Source organism: Nanorana parkeri, unplaced genomic scaffold (assembly GCF_000935625.1).
Source record: "Nanorana parkeri isolate BGI_ZX_2015 unplaced genomic scaffold, ASM93562v1 scaffold125, whole genome shotgun sequence".
Taxonomy (NCBI): domain Eukaryota; kingdom Metazoa; phylum Chordata; class Amphibia; order Anura; family Dicroglossidae; genus Nanorana; species Nanorana parkeri.
Genome location: NW_017306393.1, coordinates 1,211,215 through 1,238,711, shown reverse-complemented (window position 1 = coordinate 1,238,711; position 27,497 = coordinate 1,211,215). Strand labels below are relative to the sequence as shown.

Here is a 27,497-nt window from a genome sequence, read left to right as displayed (position 1 = left end):
ATGATGATTAGATGGCTTGGTTTCAAGCAATTTTAGCCTGTGCACTCCGCATGGCGAATTTGAGGATAATTTAGGTACATTTCAGTAGAGGTAAATTTGGTCATTACCGTGCCAATTCAATCTAGGCAACATCACGCTTATTACACACACATTCTTACTGAGCAGATATGCAGCAGAAGCAAACTTTCAGTTCTCAAAGTGCAAATGAAGCTTTCATGCTCTGATCCTGAAAATGCTGTATGATCAATTAGCATGTTGGCTGCACACATACGCACGCACACAATTACTGCACAAGAATACATGAATAAGAATAAAGGAGATGTGTTAATTAGTTATAATTACTGTCTGTGAAGGTTCTCATTCATCCAGGTCATGGTATAGCTGTAAAAAATAAGTCAAGGCAACTGGACTTGCTGTATTTTTCTTGAAGACGTTTCACTGGTCAGGATTCAGCAGTTCCCACTATAGCGGTGGTGGAACGCTCAGCCTTACCACTTGCAGGAATCAGTCTCCCCACTATAGCGGTGGTGGAACGTTCAGCCTTACCACTTGCAGGAATCAGTCTCCCCACTATAGCGGTGGTGGAACGTTCAGCCTTACCACTTGCAGGAATCAGTCTCCCCACTATAGCAGAGGTGGAAGGTTCAGCCTTACCACTTGCAGGAATCAGTCTCCCCACTATAGCGGAGGTGGAAGGTTCAGCCTTACCACTTGCAAGAAAGTCTCCCCACTTGCGGTGACTATTACATGGACAGGCTGCCGTCTAAAAATATAGGTCTACATTACAAAATGGCTGCCTTCTTGTCTGTTAGATGTCATTGGGTGAACCCAATCTATAAGTCACCAAATGGACACAAGATAAACATCTCTATTTTCAATATTCCGATATTAAAGCACATGTAGGTTACATTTAGGGAAGGTATCCATCATCAGGGGTGGGAGAATGAGAACATCACTGAGGTACGTGTTCCAAAAATACTAGTTCATAAAAAACATGGCTGCCTTGCCTGTCTTAACCTCAGATGTCTCATTGTGCAATAGGCTATGTTATTAAGTTTTGGTGCAATGCTGGTCCCTCTCACAAAATTGGTTGCTTTACCTGACCTTTGGTCACCATTTTCTGGGAACTAGTCATACTGCATCATTCTTCACGGTACAATCACCTTAACACTCTATGCAGATCCTAAGGTGCAGTTATACGGGTCACAGTTTGTTCTACTTTTATGTACATTAGGCCTTAAATGGAACTTAAAGGCCTTTGCAGACAACTCAGCAACCAATCAGGTTTACACATTCATCTCCAATGTAGGTCTGAAGCTGATTGGTTGTGATTAGCTGTCTGGAAATAGCACTTCCCTCACAGTTTTCTAATGGCTTGTGTACATGGGCTTTGCTGTCAAAGGCTGGATTTTGCATTTGACTACAGTGGTGCTTTGCAAAAGTATCTCAATAGGACCTACTGGGATAAACGCAACACAAAGCAGGTCAAAAGCAGGCTCAAAACGGTCATCTGCAATGCACTAGGTAAATGGGAATCTGCTGACCTGCATTTATCAATGCTCATGTACCAAAGCCCTAAATAAAACCAACTGTAAGGAAAGTGGAAACATGAGTGCAAACATCTTATTGCGCTGGTATTAAGAGCCCAGCGCACAGCGGGTATATTATGTGACTTTATCATAACCTAATAATTCAGCATTTCTGTTCCAGCTTCTACATTAGGGAGTATAGAAGTACCAAGTAGGGAGACAGAGCTTACAAATACAAAATACATAACAAATTATATGCTTGTCACCATAAAAATACGAGATGGAGTCTGGATACAAATTGGGTATCATGTAGTATCAAAATTATCTTATAAGCGGAAGTGTTTCTTTGTTTTTGACTTGCGGCCAATATGTACATCAGTCCAAACATGCCAAATTCCAAATTTTATGAAGCTTGGTTCATAATATATTACAAGTAGATGGGTGGGGGGGGGAGTTGATGCCCTCTCTCATAGTAGTGACTCCTGAGAGTTCGTCTGACCTATCCAACAGTATCTTCCTGTCCCCCTGGCCAATACTAGACCTCAACATGAATATATTTAGGCTATGAACAACCAAGAAGAATTTTTCTTTTTTAGTGCACCCTTTGCAAAACACAATGGTAATACCGCCCAGTCAATCTCCAGTCATTGAAGTGTATAAAGTATAAAAAGGTGCTGATGGAATGGAAAAAAAAAACAACTAAAAAAATCTGATATTTTAAAAAGTTCTTCCAGGGTTTGCATCATCTTAAATATAGATTTCAACAATATCTTGGCCTTTGGCATAACGTGAAAAGGAGAAAAAAAAAGAAAACCACTTAGACACTCTTATCGCCCAATACAGGAAATCGTTTTGGAGCAGAATTTCGACGTGAAGAGCTTGCTCACTCTGAAAACGCCATAATTACGATCTCACAAACCGGTCAATTGACACTTTTGGATCAGACACTCAATGCAGCGTCTACGGGTGATTTCAGAAATTAGGCTGTGTGTGTGTCCGGATTTCCTACAAGGCCACCGAGGCCCAGCCTCAGGGCAGCAGGAAGTAGAGGGGCAGCAGAGGTGTGAAATTCCTATCTCCTGACGCCCAGGGAGTTTTGTTTTTCTCTACATTTAGCCCTGCTTTGGGCAAGCTGGGCTAAATGTAGAGTAGGGAAGCTGCTATTTGTTTTTGCAAGTGATCTCGGCGATCCTGCTGAGATCACTTGTATGCAATCTGGTTACCATTCTCCATGGGGGGAGGGGGGGGCGCATTGAGGTACCTGGTGTGTGTGTGTATGTGTTCCACAAATGTGCATGTACACATAAAGGAAAATAATGTATGGCATAGCCACCTATGTACATGGCTGCCTTTGCAGTAAGTTCAGAACAAGATGAGCAAAATACAGCTAGGCAGTATAGTGGTGTGATTGGAATTAGAGTTCGGTGAAGATCAGAGCACTTCCTACTGATTTTTAATGGGAGTCTGCTGAAGACCCACTTTTAAAAGGCATATAAGCAGTGGATCTACTACACATCTATTGTCACAGGTTCAAATGAATGACAAAAGGCAAGGACAGGGCATAGCTAGCATAAATAAGCAGGGCTTAGAGTGCCGCATACCATCGCACAGTACCTGCGCATAGAAATGGTTGTTAGTTCTTTCTTCTCTCATGTCACCACTCCCTAGCAATCCCTACATGGTATACGTGAAAACACTAGAAAAATGGAATGCACCTTTAAAAGGCTACATAGGTTCAGACTGCTTGGATACAGTTATCAGCAGAGGTCAGCCAATAGAAAAAAAAATAATAATAATTCCAGCTAATCTAGAAAAGAAGTGAAGGAAGTGAAAGGTGATGAAGTTGATTTTTATACAGGGATTTCACAGCTGCTGTCTTGGGATTGCTAGTAGAAATAATAATAGAGGATTATGACACAAGGACGAACAATGGAGCTTACAACAACTTCTATGTACAGGTACTGCAAGATGGGATAGCAAGAGAAATGGCATGGATGACTTTTTAAGAAGGGCTTGCCTCTATTCTCCCAAAACATTTTAAAATCTTCATAAGTGAAAAGAAAAAAAGACAGACGTTGCCCTCTCTCCTCCTTTGCCACCTTTCCCAGCAGTGCAGGTGCAAGTGTGGAGGATTGGAATATCTTAAAAAGTAACCCATGTATAATGCTTACCTGTCCCTTGCGGTGGGAGAGCAGCTACCATGCCAAAGCATTCTAATAAATCTGTATCGCTCTGCCAATCCCTCCACTACTTCCTGCTAAATGAACGGGCTGCATATACAAAGCAAACCATTAAAAGCTTGCATTGCATGATGGGAGCAGAGCTTTTCCATCTGGTTTAGACCAACTCAGCCATATGACATGCTGCAGAGAAGTGGCCCTACACAGGAACAAACACGCTTCCCCCATCTCTGCACCAGTAATCATAGTAATACATTTCTTGTCAGAGACGACTGGGGTTTAGCAGAGTTATTCTCTAACATGAACCTGTTCCAAAGCAAAGCGTCTGTATAATAAGCCTGAAATTGCTGTGCTGGGACTCTTAGGCCTCCTCTTGTTAGGGGGGCAGTAAAAGAAATCCATTCAGCTTCACCTCAAATAAACGTTGCTGCCCCAAAAATAGTATCCAACCTAAACCTACCAGAATGACAGCTCTCACAAGCAAATTTTGCTTTCAGATTTCCTTTTTTAGGACAAGGGTTTTTTTTTTTTCTTCTCCCACAATGTTTTGCGGGCAAACATAGACGAGAAGTTAGCATGTGATCAAAGACACAGAAACACGGGCATTAAAAGGTACCAACTTCCCCTTTAAACAAGAATAATTTCTCACTGTAACTGGGTGAATCAGACAGACAAAGGAGAATATACAGAAGGGATATTAATGATGAAAATAATTTACTGGTCGCCCCTTTAAGTCTTCTAGCTGCATAAAGTGCTACTTAAAAGCTCTGCTATTTTTAAATCTCTTTAAATCGAACCAGTTGGCAATTCTCTGCCCCGGTAATTTCTACACAACCTTTTGCAGCTGGAGCTACTCAATACAAGGCGGCACTAAATCAGCCTAATGGTCGCAGGAAGCTCCTGTAATTGCAAATAAAAACAAGTGGCATATGCGTCCATGAAGGGGAAAGAGCACGCTTGTATTGTTGGAATCTTGCAGCTGTTCATGGTCCGCTTTACGTGAAAAACACCCCTTTCCTATTGTGTCTACCGTTATTATGGAGTTATGACTTACGAGGCTTATGACTGACACAATGATAGCCTTAGAGAGGTCTATGAGGGATTCAGAGTCTCAGAGCAGAGGCTGCTGGTAGTAATTTGGGGGCTGCTGGGGGAGCGAGTGTAAAGGGGCAGCCACTGTGTAGGCGGATGCCGGAGGCAAAGCGGATGTAGTGTTTTGATAGGCTGCCATATCTGCAGACATTCCCATTGGGTGACTGTAGGTCGCTCCTCTGGGAGCCGTGTTCTGGTGTAGGTATTGCGGGTTTGAGCTTGCTTCTTGACCAGTGCTGAAAGAAGAAAAATTAGAGTTTTAGTAGCAGATTATTTAAAGCTGATTGCGCTCATTAAACGAAATACAAATAAAATAACACTTAAATCTGCAGGGTAATCAATTAATATATATTTTTAGTAGTAAACTACTCTTCTAGTTTACAAAAAAAATTTGCTGATCATCATCAGCGGGACAGAAAATGATGGGAAATCAAAAATTTTACAGTTGTCACTGGAACAGGAGGCTTGGGCAAACTCTCCAATGGAGACATACTCTATCCAGTGACAGCTGTCGAAGACGGCATTTTCTGTTGCTTTTTTTGCTCACTTCCTGTTGTGTCTCAAAGACAGAAATTGAAGGGAAATCTTCCCAAAAGGGAATGGAGAGCAAAAAAAAAAAAGAGAGACAACAGAGATGGGGGCTGCAAACACGGCAAACCCCATGTTCATATATACAAATACAACGTATAATTAAAAACAGATTTAAAACATTAACGCTAGGGATGAACAAAATTCAATTTGCCAAAAATCGGAAACTTGGAAAATAGTCGCCATTGTTTGTGGAGACGCACAAAGCTTACTAGCACACACAAGAAGCAGCATCCATTGTAAGTGATTTCATCAGAAATAGCTTAAAATCATTTTGAATTAAACTTCATTTTAGGTGATTTTGGTGGTTCACTGAAGAGTGCAATGGGCTTTAAATGGCTCCTAGTAGTTATAGAAACTCCTTTCATTTTTTTACTTTTAGGGTTATCATTTCTCTCTAGGTGCACACTCAGCAAATACAATAGCAGCTTTTACTGACAATGTTTGGTTTGTCAACAAAGCCATGTGATCACCATGTCAGTGCTGAGCATTGGAGTTAACATTGGGGTAGGCTATGTTCATCAACAAAACCATTGGCGGTCAGTGCTGACATGATGATTAGATGGCTTGGTTTCAAGCAATTTTAGCCTGTGCACTCCGCATGGCGAATTTGAGGATAATTTAGGTACATTTCAGTAGAGGTAAATTTGGTCATTACCGTGCCAATTCAATCTAGGCAACATCACGCTTATTACACACACATTCTTACTGAGCAGATATGCAGCAGAAGCAAACTTTCAGTTCTCAAAGTGCAAATGAAGCTTTCATGCTCTGATCCTGAAAATGCTGTATGATCAATTAGCATGTTGGCTGCACACATACGCACGCACACAATTACTGCACAAGAATACATGAATAAGAATAAAGGAGATGTGTTAATTAGTTATAATTACTGTCTGTGAAGGTTCTCATTCATCCAGGTCATGGTATAGCTGTAAAAAATAAGTCAAGGCAACTGGACTTGCTGTATTTTTCTTGAAGACGTTTCACTGGTCAGGATTCAGCAGTATACCTACATCTAAAAGTAAAAAGGTTGCTCCTTTGAAGACAGTCAAGTACGCATCCTAGACAGGGACCTTATTATTTATTGGTTTAAAAGAGGTGTGAAAGAGGCCATTTATGTAAAAATGGAGGAGCCAAGCTTGAATAGAGGTGGGGGGGGTGAGACATCTATTGTCTGCCACATACAATGCTGTTTAACACCTCTCTCTGGGATGGTTATTAACACCTCCTAGCTCCAATTATGCAAATGCAATCAACACCTGGTTGCGCCTAACGGATTATATGGATTGGAACAACATTCACCATATTTATTCCCAGATAATTTTTTGTACAAGTCATTCTGAATTGAGAAAGCTGGTTGGATGACCAGTGAAGTGTCTTCAAGAAAAATACAGCAAGTCCAGTTGTCTTCCCTTATTCTTTACAGATATGAGTTATAATTATTGTTTCTAGAAGTTCTTTATTCTAGATTCACACAAGCGGAGGGCAGGGTAATCCCCTCTGCTGAGTGCAGAGTTTTTGCCAGGCTGACTGGTAGGTAAAAATGGCCAGCTAGACACAAATCCTGCAATCTTGAGGAGTACAGTATGTAGGCTGCCCTATCCTTGTGTTACTACACAAGGGCCCTGGAAGATAACACTGCAAAAGGCCCCATACAGGGGGAAAAAAAAAACTTACCTCAAGTAGGGCGCTTGAGCTGCTTGAGTGGTGCCAGTGGAGTTGATATTCGGTGGTAGAGATCTAAGGGGTCCAACCTGGTCAGGATTCATGCCATAAGCTTGAGAGAGGTTTGGCTGGTGTACTTGGGGCATACCATGTACCATATAACCAGCTCCCTGAGCCTGACCAGCATAGCCCTAGACAAAGAAAATATTGTTAAAAATGAAAATATTCAGTTTAAGAGAGGAAGGGAGAGAGAAAGGGAGAAAAAGACAGGGTGAGTGTTGCCTAGCTTACTCAGCTTTGCCCCTGATATCTCATTGATATGAACTATATGATGGGTGACTATAGGAAACAAAATGACTGCATAAAAGAGAACTATGGTGTAAGTGTTTTTCCCCATAGTTCTCTTTAGGGTCACAGGAGGACATGAACTAGCGTCCTCCTTTGACCCAAAGCTCAGTATATCACAGGCTATTGCCCACGATATACTGTGAGCGCCGCAGCCCGGGTGTATCCCGACATTACTGTCGAGAGCCACCCAGCTGCGTGAGTGACAGCTGGCTCTGCCTATCTAGAGGCAGAGCCAGCTGTGCCCGCCCCTTCCCGTCTGTTCCTCCACTCAGCGCTGGAGGATCAGAGAAGGGGAGGGGGGGAATCCCTGCGGGCAGCGGTGACTGACAGTCACTGCTGTCTGCAGGGAGACGATCGAGAAGTGAGCAGATCGTGCATGTTTCTGCTCACGTGTGGCGTGTCCTGGACCACGCTGTCTGACAGCAGAGCCCGGATCACAAAACTGGCTGAGCGAAACTACAAAATCTGTTGGCAGGAAAAACATTTCACAAACATAGATGTAATCTGTGCCCACAGGACAGTATACAGCAGAGCACCATGTGACTATGATCTAACAGGAGGTGTTACTGGACTCTCCGACTACAGAACGTGAACAAAGCCTGCGAGTTAACAGCCAATCCTTCCAAAGACAGTGTCAGAGGTCAATATAAAAGCATTTATAAAGAAAGGAGATCAAAACGGATGCTTCCCGAGACATCCTTCTGCCAGGTATATAAAAGGATATAATCCAATTTACAGCTATCCTCAAGCTACATCATGGGCGCCGAGAAAAATTCAAGCTGACATTATTTAAGATGCTTCTGACTTACACGGGTCAACTATTCTAAGACATGCAGAAACATTGTAGGGGAAAGAAGACTTAGAAGATTTTGTGCAAAAAAAAATATATATACATTTTTATTTATTTTTTACGCCATACAAATAAGAAAAGGTAGAACTGGGATTGATGCTGAAATCAATGTGCAGCTGTAAAAAGACTTCAAGTACAGAAATTTGCTTTGTTTCTTTCATGTTTGAAAGCAAAACCTTGACAAGGGAGCTGTATGGGCTGCAAAAAAATTTTTAGACCGGGACCCCAGGGGCCCTGAAAGTTAGCAATTGGAGCTCTTAGTACCAAGCAAGACAGCAAATGTCAAGACTAGGAAGAGGTTTAAGGGTATGTGCACCAGACTGCAGAGACATTGGAGAAGGGAGCACATCATCCTTGGGGCTAATGTCAGCAACTGCCGTGCGCCATCTTTGGGGCCTGGTGTCCACAGCTGAAGTGCAAAGTCTTTGGGGCCTGGCTTCTGCCACACACCTTTGGTGCCTTCTGTCTGCAGTCACCATGCACTGACTGTAGGGCCTTGTGTCTGCAGCCCTGCACCATAATTGGGGCTCGGTGCCTGCAGCCATGCACCATATTTGGGGCTTGGTGCCTGCAGCTCTGCACCATATTTGGGGCTTGGTGCCTGCAGCTCTGCACCATATTTGGGGCTTGGTGCCTGCAGCCTTGCACCATATTTGGGGTTCGGTATCTGCAGCCTTGCACCATATTTGGGGCCTGGTCCCCACAGCCCTGCACCATTTTTTCGGCCTGGTGTTGAGACACAGCCCTACACCGTCTTTGGGGCCTGGTATCTGCAGCCCTGGATTGTCTTTGGTGTCTAGCGTCAGCACCCCTGCACAGATTTTGGATTCCGGGGTCCAAAGCCCTGCACCACATTTTAGCCTTGAGCGATTTTCCTTCGGCCTGATGGTCATAGCGCTGCTCTATGAACCCAACCATACAGTATGCTAAATAAAACCGAATTTCAGACCCCCACAAAAAAAAAAAAAGAAGAAGATGGGTCCCAGACATTCTTCCTTTTAAGGGTATAAAAATATAAGCAATATAACCAATAAAGTTATTCAAAAATGGCAACGCAACACAAGATGGACACTTCAGTTCTGTATGGTTACTGGCAAGCTAAATCATGGGCCATGTTATAGGTCTTGAAGACCATCCCATGGAGAGGTATCCCCTGCCTAATTCCTGAAGTCAACACTCTGATGATTAGAAAATACAGATAGTTGAAAGCCGTGCTATTGGAGGACGCCCTCAGTGTGGCATTGTGGGGGAGGTTATGACAGAATACTGTAGGAAATCAGAGTCAGAAGTAAAGTCAGATACAGAAAATTAGTATTTTCAAAAGGAGATCTGCGATGACAGCTGAAGTAACCTTCTCATGCAAGGTTTACTTTGAACCCAGAAGTCAGTACCTGTAGAGAAACGCCCATTGCTGGTGGATTATAATGTGCCTGTGGAGGGGGCTTGTTGTAGATATTGTACAATGGGGTATCATTCACTAATTTGTTGTACAGTTCCAGTGCCTCCAGGACCTTCACATTAAGTTCAGAAAGTTCAGAGTGCTTCCTGGAGAGAACACAGGGGGAATAGATATAATATAAGACCAAAGAAAACTCACATTTTATAACCAAACAGAGCAGATATTTAAAATACAATGACTCCTTTAAAAGGGGAATTATGAGGCGAGAGATTTTCACTCAGCCTCATAATCTGAGCCGACCTGTGACAATGAAACTGTCACAGGTCGGCTCAGTAGATCGGGAAGTGAGCGAACACATACCGGCGCTCGCTCACTTCTCGATCTATCCCTGCAGAGAGCCGTAACGGTCACTCACGGCTCCATGCAGGGATTCCCCCCCTCCCCAGCGCTGACTGGCGAAATGGACGGGGAGGGGGCGGGCACAGCTGGCTCTGCCTCTGGATAGGCAGAGCCAGATGTCAATCCTGCAGCTGGGTGGATCCAGACAGTATTGTAGGGATCCGTCCCGGCTGCGGCATCTCATTATACCGCGAGATGTAGCTTGCTATATACTGAGCTTTGGGTCACGGGAGAACGCTGGTTTGTGTTCTCCTGTGACCCTTAGGAGAACTATGGGGAAAAGCCCTGACCCCATAGTTTTCCTTTAATGAATGCCGGCAAATCATGCATGTTTGCAAAAATAACCCATTTTACCAGTTTTCCTGTCTCTTTACATCCTTTAAGATCTATCACCAAGGGTCCACCCAGGTCCTGGATTTGGTATACATTTGAATATACCAAAGAAGGCATATCTGTACCCATAGTTTCTGATGCTTGCTCACTAGGGATGCACCGATACCAAGTACCGTATTCGGTACAAGTACAGATACTTTTCGAGCTCCAAAACTAGACTAGAGAAAAATACAGAAGTTAGGAGGCGGCTGTCATTTGTACGGAGCACACAGAGCTCCTGGGATTTGTACATCTCTGTTTTAATGTATGATTTTGTTTTTATAAATACATATAAGTGATGCACCGATGCCATTTTTTCAAGTACAAAGTACTGATACTTGTCCAAGTACTCACAGATACAAGTACTGACACATTTTTGTTTGTCATGTGACAGTTTTTCTAAAACAATACAGACTAATAATTTCAGGACAGTGGTGGAGTGCCAGAGCCAGGTCCCAGCTGCAACCCTGGTAGTTATCGTGAAATTGCCAAGTATCGGCACTGGAATCTGAACCAATTGACTGGCAGGAATTAGCAGGGATCAGCTGTGTCGGAGCATAAAATTGGGCCAATAGTCTTGGCAGGTCTTATATTTCACAAACAAATTTTTATGTAAAACAAGCACTAAGAGCATCATAAACCTTTCTCATGTTAATTTCCTCGTAATTCTGAGTTAGGTTCAAATGAATGGTTAGGCCCCAATGTGCATCTCCCAATCAGTTCTATAGAGTTTGTTTTTGCACCTGTGCCAGCAAAGATTTAACTGCAAACACTACGGAAAGCAGTGCCCAGCATCACTCCCTGAGGGAGCCTCCTCTCCCAACAGATTCCTCCATCTACGCTAAGCTGTGTGGACGGAGGAATCTCCCACTGGGCCAAGCTTCAGTATCTTGCTAGTCGGCCCCACTGGCTCTCAAAACACCTGAACAATCTGATTGGATGCAGGCACTGTTCTGGTGTTTTGAGAGCCAGCGGGGCCGACTAGCAAGGTTTCGGAAGCTTGGCGAAGGTGGAGATTCCTCCATCCACACAGTTAAGTGTAGATGGAGGAATCTGTTGCACCTTTTCCATTTGACCATAGAAAATCTGAAGATAATTATAAGGTGTATGACCCCAGCTTTACTTTTAAAGGTCAAGGTATTTACCTAGATGTGGATTCAATATTTTGCAATTAAAGTCTTTTTTATCAGTTAGTATCAAGCAATTGACAGCAGGCTGAATCACCCAAAGAATTCAGTTGTAAAATGTTGGCACCCGATTTCCAGCTCCATCCATCTACTACTTAAATTGACGCTAAACTCAGGAGTTAAATCTTAAAAATGCATTCAAGTAACTTAACTATTAACAGAAATGTATCTCATTTGTCTATCACTTGGCTGTAGATCCTCAAATCATCTCTGAATTGGTGCCAACACTGTCCTTCCTTCTGGAGGGGGGGCTACTTTTGTTCCCCATGGTCCCTGTGTGTGTTGTAAAGTAGTCACTGCTTCCAGCTCACTCCTGTAATGGACTACAATCTCACAATTTGTATTGAGATTGTAGTCCATCACAGGAGCGAGCTTGGAGTGGTGACTACTTTACAACACCCACAGGGATCGTGGGGAACAAAAGTAGCCACCCTCCAGAAGGAAGGACAGTGTCGGCACCAATTCAGAGATGATTTGAGGATCTACAGCCGAGTGATACACAAATAAGATATATTATAGTGTCGCTTTAAGTCTGACAAGGATTTCTTACTGCTTGATTGCCGGATAGATAAAATAGGTCAGTAGATTAACTAGAACATCAGTTTTTAGGGTAAACTTGACTTTTGAAGTCAAAAGGCCCACATGTTATCACCTGTATTTCTAAAACTGACCTGGAAAGGTTTCCTCACACAATCTCTTCTATTCACTGCATCAGATCTAATAGAGTTAAAGGACAACTATATCGACTGCGGAGGTCTCAGTATACCGCAAGCTGTAGCTCGTGAAATACTGAGCTTTCGGTCATGGGAGGATGTTAGTTTATGTCCTCCCGTGATCCTGAGGAGAACTATATGGAAAACACTTACCCCATAGTTCTCCTTTAACTAAGTCACTCATTGGAAGCACATTTAAAAGGGGAACTATGGCCAAACTTTTTTTTGCCATAGTTCTCTTCAGGGTCACAGGAGGACATATACTAATGTCCTCTGGTGACCAAAAGCTCGGTATATAGTGAGCTATTGCCCGCTATATGCTAAGTGTGCAGTCGCGCTGCAGCCGGGACTGATCCCAACAATATTGTTGAGATCCAACCCACTGGCTGATTGACAGCTGGCTCGGCCTCTCTAGAGTCAAAGCCAGCTGTCCCTGCCCTCAGTCAGTGTTGGAGGATCGGAGAGGGGACGCGGGGGAATCCTTGCAGGGATTGGTGACCGACAGTCACCACTCTCCGCAGGGAGAGGATCGGGAAGGTAGCCATCCGCAGTATGTGTTTGCTAAATTCCCAATCAATAGAGCCAGTTTCAGTGTCACAGGTCGGCTTGAATCATGGGGATGAGAATTTTTCACTCACCCCATAATTCTCCTTTAATGGTACTTTGTTAGAGATCAGAGTATTAACTGTATTGTCTACGTTCTCAGCAACAAACACTGCTGGACTAAAACTACCCCCGTCTTCTATGAAGGCAGGAAGCCATTAGGTGATCAAAAACGGCTTGATGACTTGAGTTTTAAAAGAATTGGCAACTTTAAAAGAATTGGCAACTTTACCTTTAACTATCAATACATTAAAGAGGAAATTGGCAACATCGAATAGAACGCCCCTTTAATTGCGTAACCCAAATCCACAGGACACTTTATGGGACGCAACGTTTGAAAGGAGCAAAAGGTAGTGTTTGCTAAATGCTTACCTGAAGCAGCCTTACATGAATTACATTAAGCGGATCACTTTACAGTGCTTATCCACTTTTGCAGTAAAACTGGAGGATGCCTTCTTTATATTTGTTACATGTTCCCATTTACATTGCGTAACTTAAAAAAAATTTAATAAATAATTGCTGCTTACATTAGTAGGTGCTTTTTACTTGCCTAAAAATCCTACATACCCCCCAACAGCCTATTTAATATCAAGGAGGGGGCTGCAGGAATGTTTACTACAATTGTATGGTATGGTAATGAGAGGAAGCTCAGTCTGTTCCTCAGTTTGTTCCTCTACTTTCACTCTGGTCAGAGTAGCCTGGAGTCTGAACAAAGGCCTCCACCAAAGAAACATGTAAAAGGTAAGAAATATATTATACATATTTTTAGCAATGCTGTGTAAATGAGAACACAAACATATACTTTAGTTTCCTTTGAAATGGAATCTGTAACACCTTTCTGATGGAGGCCGCACACTAATTCCAGGGCACACGCTCAGCACCACTTTGGTTGCCTTGGAACTAATATGCAGCTGGTAAGCGAGACAATGGCAGCTTCCAGCACGCTGCTATTTAGCTTAATCGTAGCTTCCCTTTTCAAAAGGAGTGAAAGTGGAAAGAGGACAACAGCTGTGTGATTTGCACTCTACTAGGCACTGAGTACTCAGATACTGTATGAGAACTGTGACAGGTTCACTTTAAAATTACTGGTGTGAGATGAACAAAATACTGAAAGTCTGAGGACAGGAGGATGGCAAATAATACTCTTCTGCAATAAAAAAACCCCCCAAAAAACAAGAAATACAGCAAAATTACAGTAAGGGTACTAATTAAAAATATGCAAAGGAAACAAACGCCCATCGATTGCTTCCCACCGCTACTAGAAAACGCAACATTAGTGTTAGATTTCACTGTCTGGGTGCGCTACAAACGAATGAAGCATTTAAAATAATTAATTCATTGAAGTGTCAGAAAACTTCCGGCCCAACTGCCGATCGCTTATATCTGTCACTAGTAGGGATGCGCCGATACCGTTTTTTCAGTATCGCGTACAAGTACCGATATTTATCTTGTGGCACTTGCCGATACCAGTTGCATGAAGCCAGCTTCCCGGGCAATCAGGAAACCGGACGGCGTATCATTACCTGTCACCTGGCTTCTTGATTGCCAAGGAAGGGGGCTTTCCAGCCAATCAGCATAGAGCTGGCTTCCCGGCCAGTCAGGAACTCGTATTTGCCTAATTCCTCCGATACCTTCCCCAATACTGGAACTTCGGGACAGAAGGAGATATTTCCACTGACCGGCAGGACCGCAAGGGAACATGAAGCCGGTTTCCTGGCCAATCAGGAAGCCGGGCGGCATGTAATGACTTGCTGCCAGGCTTCCTGATTGGCCGGGAAGCCACCTCCATGCTGTTTGGCCAGCTTCCAGGCCAATCAGCATGGAGCCAGCAAACAGCATGGAGCCCAGTCATTACTCTCCGCCTGGCTTCCTGATTGGCCGGGAAGCCAGCTCCATGTTCCCTCGAGGCACTGCCGGTCAGAGGAAATCTGCCTCTGACCGGAAGTTCCAGTATTGGGGAAGGTATCAGAGGATTTAGGCGAGTATGAGTATCGGTGCCTCCCTAAACATTAGAGATTATTAATATACAATAAAACAAATGTTGAAGCAAACAATGAATGCAGAGTTTACTTGGTATCTCACCTGTCAATCTCTTCTAATTTCTCATCGATCATCGGAGCCATTTGTTGGCAGACATCTGCAAGAGAAAAAAAGAGCATAATATTTGAGTTTACTTTCTGAAGATGACACCGATATTTTACTCATTAATAAATGATAGTATTTGTCTAGTTCTTCTGAGCAGTAGAATACCGCAGCCACAGAAATATACAACCATCTGCATTAATGAGTCACTCTAGCCTAAGTGAAAACCTATAGCGGGTAATATGCCGATTCGATCTCTAAACCTCTAACTCTTGACTTTGCCGCACATTCTGCATGCCACACAGATCCATTCAGTGCACTGTGCTGTATTTTCTATACATGTCCCTCCCCTCCGTACACTGTGCTGTACAACATGTTGCCCCCATCTGTACACTGTGCCTTTACATTCTATACAACATGTCCCTCCTCTCTATACACTGTGCTGTACATGCTATACAACATGTTGCCCCCATCTGTACACTGTGCTGTACAACATGTTGCCCCATCTGTACACTGTGCCTTTACATTCCATACATGTCCCTCCCCTCTGTACACTGTGCTATATATTCTATTCAGCATGACGCCCCCTCTGTACACTGTGCTGTACATGCTATACAACATGTTGCCCCCTCTGTACAGGCTATACAACATGTTGCCCCCATCTGTACACTGTACTGTACATTCTATACAACATGTCGCTCCCCTCTGTACATTATATACTCTGCACCACTATGATCTGTGCAGTCTATAGCCTACACTGCGCTATTCTGTACTCCACATTTCTTTACTCTGTACACACTGCTGTACAATCTATTCCACACTGTTCTAAAGACTCTACATTGCTCAACTATATACATGGACTGCATTCTTCAACACAGTCCATCCTGTGCCCCAAATAAGACGCCTATGCAAATCTAGAACTCATTTTATATGGTAATATTATTTTTGGAAATATTGCCTTAAAACGGCACAAATTATGAAGCTGATGTTAGGTGTCCTTATTGATTCTATATTTATTCCTACCCAGAATCTAACAGGCAGCACATGACCATGTGGTGTGGCCTGCAGCCGAGTACGAAAAGTTTAGGCAGAGCTGGTAATTGTTATAATGAAACCAGTAGGTTATCTCAAACCTGACTCAGAAGTCCCATATGCTTTGACAAAATGCGCTCTCCTACATTGAACAGCTCTAGGCAGGGTTATCTGTGGTTCAGCTATGCCTGTGCTTTCCAAAATATGACTCAATAAAAAGCTCAGCATTAACTATATGTGCCCCACTTTGGATCTTATCAATTCGTCACCAGCTTTACAGGAAGGTGCACATGGAATGGGCTTTAAACAGTAAAACAGCAAAAAGTATTCCCAGCACACTCACAAGCCAGCGTGTAAAAAAAACTTGTCTCACCACTAAGGTTAAAAACAGAGGTTTTAGATACACGTCTTCTGCAGAAAATGTGAAAGCCGCACAGCCGCGCCAAGGCACCCCTGCATAGTGGGGTCCTAACTCTTAAACTATGAGAGTTTCCATCTTGGAGCACATGGGGCAAAAGATAAAATTGGGTGAAGGTTTGTCAGGAGGGAAGCCCAACCTCCCTTAAAAGGTACAGGGACACCTTTAAGGGAGGTTGGGCTTCCTCCTGACAAACCTACACCTAATAGTTCAGAGTTAGGACCGCACTATGCAGGGCTGCCTTGGCGCGGCTGTGCGGCTTTCACATTTTCTGCAGCAGACGTGTTTCCAAACCTCTGTTTTTAACCTTAGAGGTGAGACAAGTTTTTTTACATGCTGGCTTGTGAGTGTGCTGGGAATACTTTTTTGCTGTTCCACTCTGGATCTTCTCACACATATTTCACTTAAAGAAAGACCCATCATTTAAAAAAGCCCCCGTCGTTAAAAAATATTTTTGAAGGCTGTTCAGGTAAGGAAGGTATTTTACCAGGTGGCCTGTACTCAGCACCGTAACTTCACCAAAGTTAAGTTTTCCTATAAATTAATCTCATAATTTCCCATGCATATTTTAAAGTTATTAAAAAAAGGAAGTCTGCAGTTCCCCCTTTAAGAAACAATGATTAAAAAAAAATAAAAAAAATATGACACCAGAAGCAAAATCTTGCACGGCCACACATATTACAGCTAACCTGCAGACTAGTGAGGGACACTTTTTTTCTTTGTGTTATATATGAAATACCATTTATCCAGATATTACGTTACCTTCCAAATCAAGAAGAGTGACAGAATCTGGCTTGGGGTCAGTTGGATCGATGTTCTGCAGTAAGTGTAATGTTTGGTCCATTTTATTCTAGAGAAGATATGAGAGGTAAATGATACAGTAAAAGACTTTGTGGGAAAAGGTTCAAGGTCACCTTAATGTAAATATAGAAAGGAGGAGCAGGCGAGAGAGGTGTGTGAAATGCATATACACTACCTGTTTGCCGAAAGTTTCTGGACACCTGACCATCACACCTATAACAGCTTATTGGACATTGCATTTCAAATCCATGGCCATTAGCTCTCCTCTTGCGGCTACATCCTCAACTCTTCTGAGAGGACGTTCCACAAGATTTTGGAGTGTGTCTGTGGGAATTTGTGCCCATTCCGCCAAAAAGAGCATCTGTGAGGTCAGGTACTGATGTTGGATAAGAAAACCTGGATTGCAATCATCAAACCGTGTCTTTATAGAGCTGGCTTTGTACACATGAGCACACACATGCTGGGAAAGTTAAAGGGCCTTCCCCAAACTGCTGCCAAAAAGTTGCAAACGCACAATGGTCTATAATTTGGGATGTTCAGATACCAGTGCTGATACTTGGCATTTCACGACAACTACCAGGGTTGCAGCTGGGACCTAGATCTGGGTCTCCACCACTGTCCTGAAATCATTAGTCTGTATTATTTTAGAAAAATGTCCTTGTTTTCTTCCTCCACTAGAAACCCAGTAATTTGTAGTGTTGTCCACATACCTTTGGCCATAGAGGTGTGATGGTCAGGTGTCCACAAACATTTGGCTATGTAATGTATATTCTAGAACTGCTGAGTTCACAAAAATACCATAGTTTTCCCTTTAACAAGCCCATTAATCTTGGAAAAGAGCAGCCATAGAGACATGCTGGATAAAACTTAAAAGGAGAATTATGAGGCGAATGATTTTCACTCAGCCTCATAATCTGAGCCAACCTGTGACAATTAAACTATCACAGATCAGCTCAGTAGATCGGGAAGTGAGCGAACACATACCGACGCTCGCTCACTTCTCGATCTATCCGCGCAGAGAGCAGTGACTGTGCTGACTGGCGGAACGGATGGGGGCGGGTACAGCTGGCTCTGCCTCTAGATAGGCAGAGCCGGCTGTCACTCACGCAGCTGTGTGGATCCAGACAGAATTGTCGGGATCCGTTCCGGCTGTGGCGTCTCAGTATACTGAGCTTTGGGTGATGGGAGGACGCTAGTTTGTGGCCTCCCGTTACCCTTAGGAGAACTATGAGGAAAAGCCCTGACCCCATAGTTCTCCTTTAACACTCTAAATACCAAACGGCATCATTCCAGGAGAGAAAGCAGGAAAGCCAATAGTTAGGAATATTTATATTAAAGTCAGAATTCCAGGCAGACAATACTAAAACAATGTATGCAACAAAATATGCATTTATTAAAAAGTGAGCAGAGTGATGACTCTATACTATGCTGCAGCTCCAACACTATCCAATTAGTAGGCTGGGGTGTGTTATAGACTCAGTTCTGCTGGAGCAGCAATGAATGCCAAGAACCTAGATGTGCTTTCTAGTCAGAGGTTCTGGATCACTGCTCTGGAGCATTAAAACAGTTCCACTGTGTCCATGTTTGCCTGACATTCAGCTGTAAATTTGAAAATTTGTTAACTTACTTCATCTATGTACACTGGTTCAGGTTCTGACTTTGTCTCAGTTTCTGGAGGTTCATCAAAAGCAGCAGGATTCTCAGCAACTGCTAAAAAAATAAAGGAATAAACTTTGCATATTCATATAATGTCATCCTCCAACACGATTCTGACGAATCTCCCCAATGGAGAAACGTTTATACCTCTCGCATACAAAACCATATAGATGGGAAAAAAAAGGTATAGGACAGACAGCTAAGAACACTGAGGGGAATTTATCAAATCTGCAGCAGACCAAATCTGGGGCAGCTGTGCATGGCAACCAATCAGCTTCTCTCTTCAGTTTAGATTTGAAAATGAAAGTGAGAAGCTGATTGGTTGCCGTGCACAGCTGCTCCAGATTTTGTCTGCTCCAGTTTTAATAAATTCCCTTCAATGTGTCTGTAGCCACCTCCATCACCAATCCGAAGAAAACTAAAACAGGGAATGTGTTACTCATTTTAGGATAGTGGGTTGAGGAATCTGAATCATGTATTTTTGCCTCGGTGGCAGACTGTGGATCCTTAACAGTTGGTATATAGCACAGATGCAGCCTATATTTACATTTTGTACAGCATGCACTCAGCTATAATTTGACCCTCATCAGCACAAGGTATGGAACACAAGACTCAATGATAGAGGGGAGAGCGATACCCACCCACGGGAGCTAGTCAGCCTAGGTTGCCCAATTACTATCATCCTCAGTCATAGATACAGATATTTAAATGTTGCACGTTATATAATGTATACGACAGATTGCTTACAGATCTTTTACAAAGGAACCTTTCAGCAAGACAGGGGATGTCTGATTTAAAGTAACAAAGCTGAAAACGAGTATCAGCTAATAGAACAGAAGCAAAGATGGAGCACCATTTGCTTTCTTCTTTCAGCTGCATCCAGGAGGAAGAGAAGAGACATGCAAAGCGTTTGTTATCTGAAATGAATGCAGCCGTGGTTTCTTTAGCTAAGACTTCACATGTGTAGCAGTGCTCTATATCTCCTCTTCAGAGGACAGCTCATTAACAAGACATCAATTAACCATTACTGTTCAGGAAGCAGAGAGAAGAGGAAGCACTGCAGTCATCTGCCGGGCATCACAAAACTGCTGCATGACGGATCAGTTCTTAAAACTCCCCAAAAGAATATTGGGCCGCAGCGTGGCTCAGTGGTTAATACATCTGCCTTGCAGCACTGGGCTCCTCAGTTCAAATTTCAACCACCTCACTATGTGCTTGTATGTATTTTCTCCCACACACCAAAAAAGACATGCTGGTACGGTTTTTGGCTCCAGGCTAAACTGGACCATGTTGGTATCTGCATGCGAGATAGGGACCCTAGATGGCAGACTCCTTGAGGGACTGATGTGAACGTGCAGTGTGTAAATTGACAGCACTATATAAATAAATAGCACTAGTGTCCGTTCTGCTGATGTAGTAAAAGCCAGTGCAGGCTAAGAAAACATTAAAAAAAAAAAAAAAAATCATGTTGACAGAAACTCCAGCTTCTCATTCATCCAGGTCATGGTATAGCTGTAAAAATAAGTCAAGGCAACTGGACTTGCTGTATTTTTCTTGAAGACGTTTCACTGGTCATCCAACCAGCTTTCTCAAAAAATCTTGAGAAAGCTGGTTGGATGACCAGTGAAACCTCTTCAAGAAAAATACAGCTAGTCCAGTTGCCTTGACTTATTTTTTTACAGCTGTGTTTTAGAATTGTGTTCTATTCCTCCTTTGCTTGCAGGCATGGTTGGTTACAGTATCTTCTTTAGTACTGTCGCCACCACTGACACTTAAACAATCAAAGAGGCTTTGTGTGACAGGCAGTCTGGAGGATTTCGGAAAAAAAGAACAGCTTGGTTTCATCAACCGTGCACACACCATTGCTGTTAGTCCACTCTCCTGTGCTTCCATGTCCTGCACACTTCACACAGACCCTGATTGACTTTGCTTCACAGAACCTGAAGCTCTTTAGGTAGGAGAGGAAGGACCAGCAACAATGGTGGGAGGATAGGCTGTGATGATAACCATGCCTACATAATAACTGTGCCCCGTGTATCGCCCCTTCTTTCACCAATGTCTGGAGCCAGTCACAGTTTGAGCTATCTGACTCTTCAAAGGGAAACTTTGTTTATACATTTTTAAGTTGATAATAAACATTTACAGGGTTATTCACAAAAGGGTGAAGAGTTTGGAGAAGGCAGGAGTAGTGAACAATCTAGGACGACATAGCTAATTTGGAAAGTGAGCTGAATTGGAGAATTTTTTCAAATCGGCTATGTTGTCCTAGATTGGTCACTTCTCCTCCTGCCTTCTCCAAACTCTTCACCCTTTTGTGAATGACCCTGTTAAAAACAGGTTACGGCCATAGCATCGGTGTTGAAAAACAGTATATATTATGTATAAAGAAAGAGCTGTTTTCCTTCAGATTCTCTCACTCTAATTAAGTTTTCACTCCTCTGAATCGATCAGTTGTGAGCTAGGACTACTGAGGTCTGTTAACAGGCTTTTATTTTTTTTAGAACACCAGCCTTGCAAACATTAGAAAGGGAGTCTAGATCGCCACCTCCTGGATGTAAATCCATTGTTAAAATGTACATTTTACAGGAATCAGAAGGCACAGGTCAACAATCGCATAAGTGTGAGTATGAAAAAAATAAAATAACCTCTCTCTTTCTTGCAATAAATATAACACTGTTGCTTCTGAGCTTCCTTCGTGTGATTTACAACCTGGGCAAAGAGCACTTTATATCTGGATAGCAGGAATACTGGAGATCATTTTGACAAGAGACAGCAGATAGTCTATTGTTCTCAGTCAGACTTGAATATATTCGGAACAGCAAGGCACAATCATTGTGTAGAACTACTTGCATATATGTTTATGCATTTCAGGTTTTCAGGGGGAGTCTGCCATGGCCCCCTAACAATACAACATTTTACTACAAGCTTCCATTTTTGGCCAGTTTTCGTGTCAAAACTGTCAGCCATAATCAACTCTTCTATGCTTCGGTGGCGATCGGGTACATTAGAACCCTCACCCACTGCTTTATCTTCAGCTGCTACAAAACACCACTAGAACTGTCCACATGCTCCTCCCACTCAGTTGTCCATAACCTAAATAGGAATGCTCATTCAACCAGAGAAATCCTGTTCAGATCAGAAGCTGGACCAAAAGATATTGGGGGGAATTTATCAATAGTAAAGCAGAGAGAATCTGGAGAAGTTGCCATTAGTAACCAATGAGCTTCTATCGTTAGTTTGTTCAGTTAAGCTTTGAAAAAGAAATATAGAAGCTGATTGGTTGTTATGAGCAACTGCTCCAGATTCTGTGTGCTCAAGTTTTGATTAATTCCCCTCATTGTGAAACAGTACAATTGCACATAATATTCTCTGATTGGGTATGGCCAGCTCAAGATAGGAATTCTCTTCTATGTGCATTTTGGTGGTGGGGGGTCCCACAATCGCAGTGTAATAGAATCATCACTGACTGGAGCTATGCGCTGCCCTGCCCTCCGGCATTCCACCCTGCAATGGGAGTAGGGATGTTCAGATGCCAAGTACCGTACTCGGTACAAGTACAGACACAGATACTTTTCCAGCTCCAAGACTAGACTAGAGAAAAATACAGAAGTTAGGAGGCGGCTGTCATTTTTAAAAGGGGCACACGGAGCTCCTGGGATTTGTACATCTCTGTTTTAATGTATGATTTTTTTTTACAAAATATATATTCGGGATGCACCGATATCATTTTTTCAAGTACAAGTACTGATACTTCAGACAAAAAGTTTTCTTCAACTCTTGGCGCTAATGGCTGCTAGCTGAACGTTCCACTTGCTGTTGCATACTCAAAGTTTTAAACAGTTTATCACAGTCTTTCACACAGACTTGAGGGGCTGCTCATCCAAGGCTCTGGGGCTTCCACCACGAACATAGAAAACAAAAGGGAACACAGCGCCACCTCCGTGTGTAAAATTGTTTATTAGGATAAAGAAAACAAGGGATAAATGTACTCACAAACAAATGTTTTCATCAGGCTTTAACAACAAACAAGAGGCCACACTGCCTGTTGGTACTCAAAATGGTATCGCCCCGACTATGTAACATGGTAGCCTTCCGGTCACATCACCGGCCGCAGTCAGCCAAGATTGACGCGTTTCAAGGGCATGCCCCCTTCATCAGAATCATCATTGATCATTGGGTTAACAGACAGTGTGGCCTCTTATTAAAGCCTGATGAAAACATTTGTTTGTGAGTACATTTATTTATCCTAATAAACGATTTTACACACAGAGGTGGTGCTCTGTTCCCTTTTGTTTTCTAAGTACTGATACTTGCCCAAGTACTCACAGATACAAGTACTGATACATTTTTGTTTATTGTCATGTGACAGTTTTTCTAAAACAATACAGACTAATGATTTCAGGACAGTGGTGGAGCGCCACACCCAGGTCCCAGCTGCAACCCTGGTAGTTCTAATGAAAATGCCAAGTATCGGCACTGGTATCCGAACATCCGTAAATGGGAGTGCTGTAAAGGAAGGCAGCTGCTTCCTTAAAACTAGGGTTGCACAGATACCAAGTACAGTACTCGGTACAAGTACATGTACCGATACTTTTGAGCTCCAAGACTACTCTAGAGAAAAATTAAAAAATTAGGAGGCAGCTGTCATTTGTAAGGAGCACACGGAGCTCCCGGGATTTGTACATCTCTGTTTTAATGTATGATTTTGTTTTTATAAATATAAATAAAGTGATCCACAGATACCAGTTTTGCGAGCACGAGTACTGGTACTTGCCGAGTACTTACAAGTACGAGTACTGATACATGTTTGTTTATTGTCATGTGACAGTTTTTCTAAAACAATAAAGACTAATGATTTCAGGACAGTGTGGAGGGCCAGAGCCCGGTCCCGGCTGCAACCCTGGTAGTTCTCATGAAAATCCCAAGTATCTGCACTGGTACTCAAAAAGTATCTGTGCATCCCTACTTAAAACATGCTGCTCCTTATGAGTTAGATATATTGATGCAATGAGGAAAAGAGAGGCGAGGGGTACCGACACAGCACGGTGCCAACTGACATCCAAAGATCTTAAAGCATGAATCTGTGTGTTTGGATTAGAAGATCAGATCATTTAAATACTATAAATCCTCCCAGCTTGTGCTAATAGATTATGTCTAGAGTTCTAAATAGCTATAAAAACAAATATGCATAAATGGGTGTCCTATATGAATTCTGTTAGGCAACCCTTACTGCTCCAAAGACAAATGGACGTGCATGGTCCAGCATGCCAATCCAGCCAGACATACATGAAGGGATTTTCAGTGCCACAATTGTTAAAGGGTCCTGTATTTCCCAGCGTGCTTCAATCTTTCTGAAGTGAAGATACTTTTGAATCATCATACATCGAGCAATGGAAGAATAAATAAAAAATGCAAACTGTGCAATCTGTTACTTTACATACCTGGTTCAGGCTCAGCATTTAAAGTAGAGGAGACAAAATTAGACGGGAACAAGCCTACACCTTTGTGGTTCTCCCCCTTCCACCAGTTTGTGTCACTGCAAAGAAATGTAAAATAATGGTAATATGTGGGATAATGTCCGCCCTGCTGTAAATTCAGAGAATAAAATCAGGATTCACAAAGGAATTCAGTTACCATATAAATGTACAAAGCTGCAGGCTGTACGCATATAAAAAGGTCAGAGAACTCCTAAGATGAATTCTTTAATATTTTAGGGGTTTTAATGGCCTAATATTGTACCAAAATCAAGTTGCTTATACATCTTACAATCAGATTGTACCACAGCAACTGGCATGACTTACTCTGGCAAGTGTACAACCATGTACAGATTGACCGCCTCACACAGCACTGGATACAGTTGTGATGTGGAGGTTGGCGGAAGGGACCAGTGAGAGCTGCAGAGAACCCAGGAGATCAACACTCCCAGGGGTGTTAGTTTATCTGCAGACTTCGGGGGGGGGGGATTTCACAGCAAAAGAGCGGAGTTCAGTGGCACTGACGGCAAGATAGATCAGCACTCTGCTTCTTCAGGTATGGGCTTGTGTTATAACAGGGGAAAGCAAACTGTGGCCCCATAGCTGTGGTGAAACTACACATCCCATCATGTATCTGCCTCTGGAGTCATGTCAGTGGCCGTCAGTCTCTTGCAATACCTCACGGAACTTGTAGTTGCACCAAAGCTGGAGGGCCGGAGTTTGCCTACCTCTACTTTATACTTTCTCCTTGAGTGACAGTGTTGCTTTAGACATAATAAGGTTCTCAAAACATTTACCACAGCCGAGAAATACTGCCCACAATACTCACCTATCATCTAACACAAAAATGATTTCTCCGCTTTTAAAGGTCAGTTCATTGTCTTCCACAGCTTCAAAATCATAAAGAGCCCGCACTTTTCTGGGCATGCGCTGGCTGTCATGTGGCACCTCCACAGATGGGTATAAAGATTTGGTTTCTGTTGGCTTGTGCTCTTGTAAAGATAACTCGATCGCTGCAATTAGAAGCAAAATATACTAACTTAGAAACTAAATTAGAAATATGAAATTATCCATTTATAATGAACTAGAACACAATGAAAACGCATGAACCTAAATTCACTAAGATGGTGCGTAGTTTTATTCCAGTCCTCATTTATCTCAGAACCATTCTTTCTTTTACTTCAAATTCACAGACAAATATCACTTAGGTGTGTCATCTTTATATTTTCTGCTTGAACTGGACATTAACTTATATGCAAAGCTTAATCATCACACAGATCACAGCTCTAGCCCTTTTTATCTTTAGTTCTCTTTAGGGTCACGGGAGGACATATACCAACGTCCTCCCGTGACCCAAAGCTCAGTATATTGCTCACTATATACTGAGAGCGCTGCAGCCGGGACAGATCCCGACAATGCTGTCGAGATCCACCCAGCTGGCTGAGTGACAGCGGGCTCTGCCTATCTAAACAGTGATCTCCTCCAGTCAGTGATGGTGGAGGATCGGAGAGGGGGCAATCCCTTCGGGGAGCCGTGACTGACAGTCACCACTCTCTGCAGGGAGATGATCGGGAAGTGAGCGAGCGACGGTATGTGTCCGCTCACTTCCCGATCAATAGAGCCAACGTGTGACAGTTTCAATGTTTCTAACTATGAGGATAAGTGTAAATCACTCACCTCATAGTTCTCCTTTAACCCTCATTATCCAGACTGTGGCAACACTCTGGCACACGAAAGGGATCCTCCAAGATCTCATAAACTTTATTTCGCAATGGCAAAACAAAACACAGCCAGGAATAATACTGCTAAAACTAGCCGGTTTTATTTCTCATTTTGTATCGTGCCATTGTGAAATAAAGTCTATGAGATTTCATAGCATCCCTTTCTTGCGCTGTTTTGCTACAGTCTGTATTTTAAAAGCGTATCTAAACACAAAAACAAAAAATTTATATATTGCAGCTTACACAGCTGGAATTTCGAGTGGCTCCTGACCATTTGTTTGAAATTCTTGCAGTGGGTGGCCCTCCTGGCATCACTTAGCTCAACAGAGGAACCGGATGAAACATTGTTGGTTGTAAAGTGTCTTCATGCAATCATACACTAGTCAGCAGGTGGAGATTCCTTCATCTATACTGTTTTGTGGATGGAGTCATCTATTAGGTTGGATTATAAAAATCTATAGGTGTATGGCTAGCTTAAGTAATAAAGCCTCCTTTTAAAAAAAAATATTTCCTACAAGGAGACCCACCTTTGCTTGAGACTGTTGCCGTTTTTCTTTAAAAGTATTTAATTCCTCATTTTCTAATGGGTCCCCACAGCAATCATCCCCCCGTTCCATGTACGGGTGCCTCCATCGGCTAATGGAGGCACCTGTGCACGCTTGTGCAGGCAGTAGCTGTGTGCGTCCATAGACACACACACACACAGCCCTGTGGCAGGCCACGCCCCTTATCTCTGATTGATGGCAGAAGGAGCCTATGGCTTCTCTGCCATCAGTATCCGCCCCCGCAGCCAGGAAGTTCGGGGAACGGAGGATCGCTTCGGGACCGGCGGCAGGGACGAGCGTAGCTGACAGGTAAGTGTGGGGGGGACTGGGTGAGAAAAAAGGTGCTGGGCCGCTTTTAACCCTAATGCAAAGAATGCATTAAGGTAAAAAACGCCCAGACCCTAATACTACTTTAAGTGACGCAGGAGATACTGGAACCAAAAAAAATGAGGCAACCCCAGCATTTCAAACGCCAGGCTATCCTTCTCCTTTACAAAGCATAGTGTCAACAGCAGGCTGCAAGTAGTAAAAGATAATAGTGCATATGAATAATTCTTATGTAACATTTCACATTTAGGTGCTTAACCCCTTCATGACTGAGCTAGTTTTCAGTTTTCATAAATGACTGACACGCTTTTAAAATTTTTGTTGTGTGATTCTTCCACAGCAGTAATATACTTTCTTACTAAATGTACCCACACATATTATATATTGTTTTTTAGAGGACAGATAGGTACATGTTTGATATAAATATGTAGCCCTAACGCCTCACTTAGTTTGAATCAAATATAAAAAAATGAGGAAAAAAACGATATATATATATATATATATATATATATA

At 42.7% G+C, this 27,497-nt stretch overlaps 1 protein-coding gene across 1 annotated transcript in view; it reads right to left on the bottom strand.

Moving 5' to 3' along the window:
- Positions 1 to 4,348: 4,348 nt before the first annotated feature.
- STAM2 (signal transducing adaptor molecule 2) overlaps positions 4,349 to 27,497 on the bottom strand; it is a 41,495-nt gene continuing 18,346 nt past the window's right edge. The window contains exons 7-14 of the mRNA XM_018553602.1: positions 25,221 to 25,404; positions 24,359 to 24,453; positions 18,889 to 18,968; positions 17,223 to 17,310; positions 15,011 to 15,065; positions 9,647 to 9,800; positions 7,070 to 7,248; positions 4,349 to 5,037 (exon numbers count right to left, since the gene is read on the bottom strand). Coding sequence (XP_018409104.1) covers positions 4,821 to 5,037; positions 7,070 to 7,248; positions 9,647 to 9,800; positions 15,011 to 15,065; positions 17,223 to 17,310; positions 18,889 to 18,968; positions 24,359 to 24,453; positions 25,221 to 25,404 — 1,052 coding nt within the window. The 3' untranslated portion in view covers positions 4,349 to 4,820. The remainder of the gene's footprint in view (positions 5,038 to 7,069; positions 7,249 to 9,646; positions 9,801 to 15,010; positions 15,066 to 17,222; positions 17,311 to 18,888; positions 18,969 to 24,358; positions 24,454 to 25,220; positions 25,405 to 27,497) is intronic.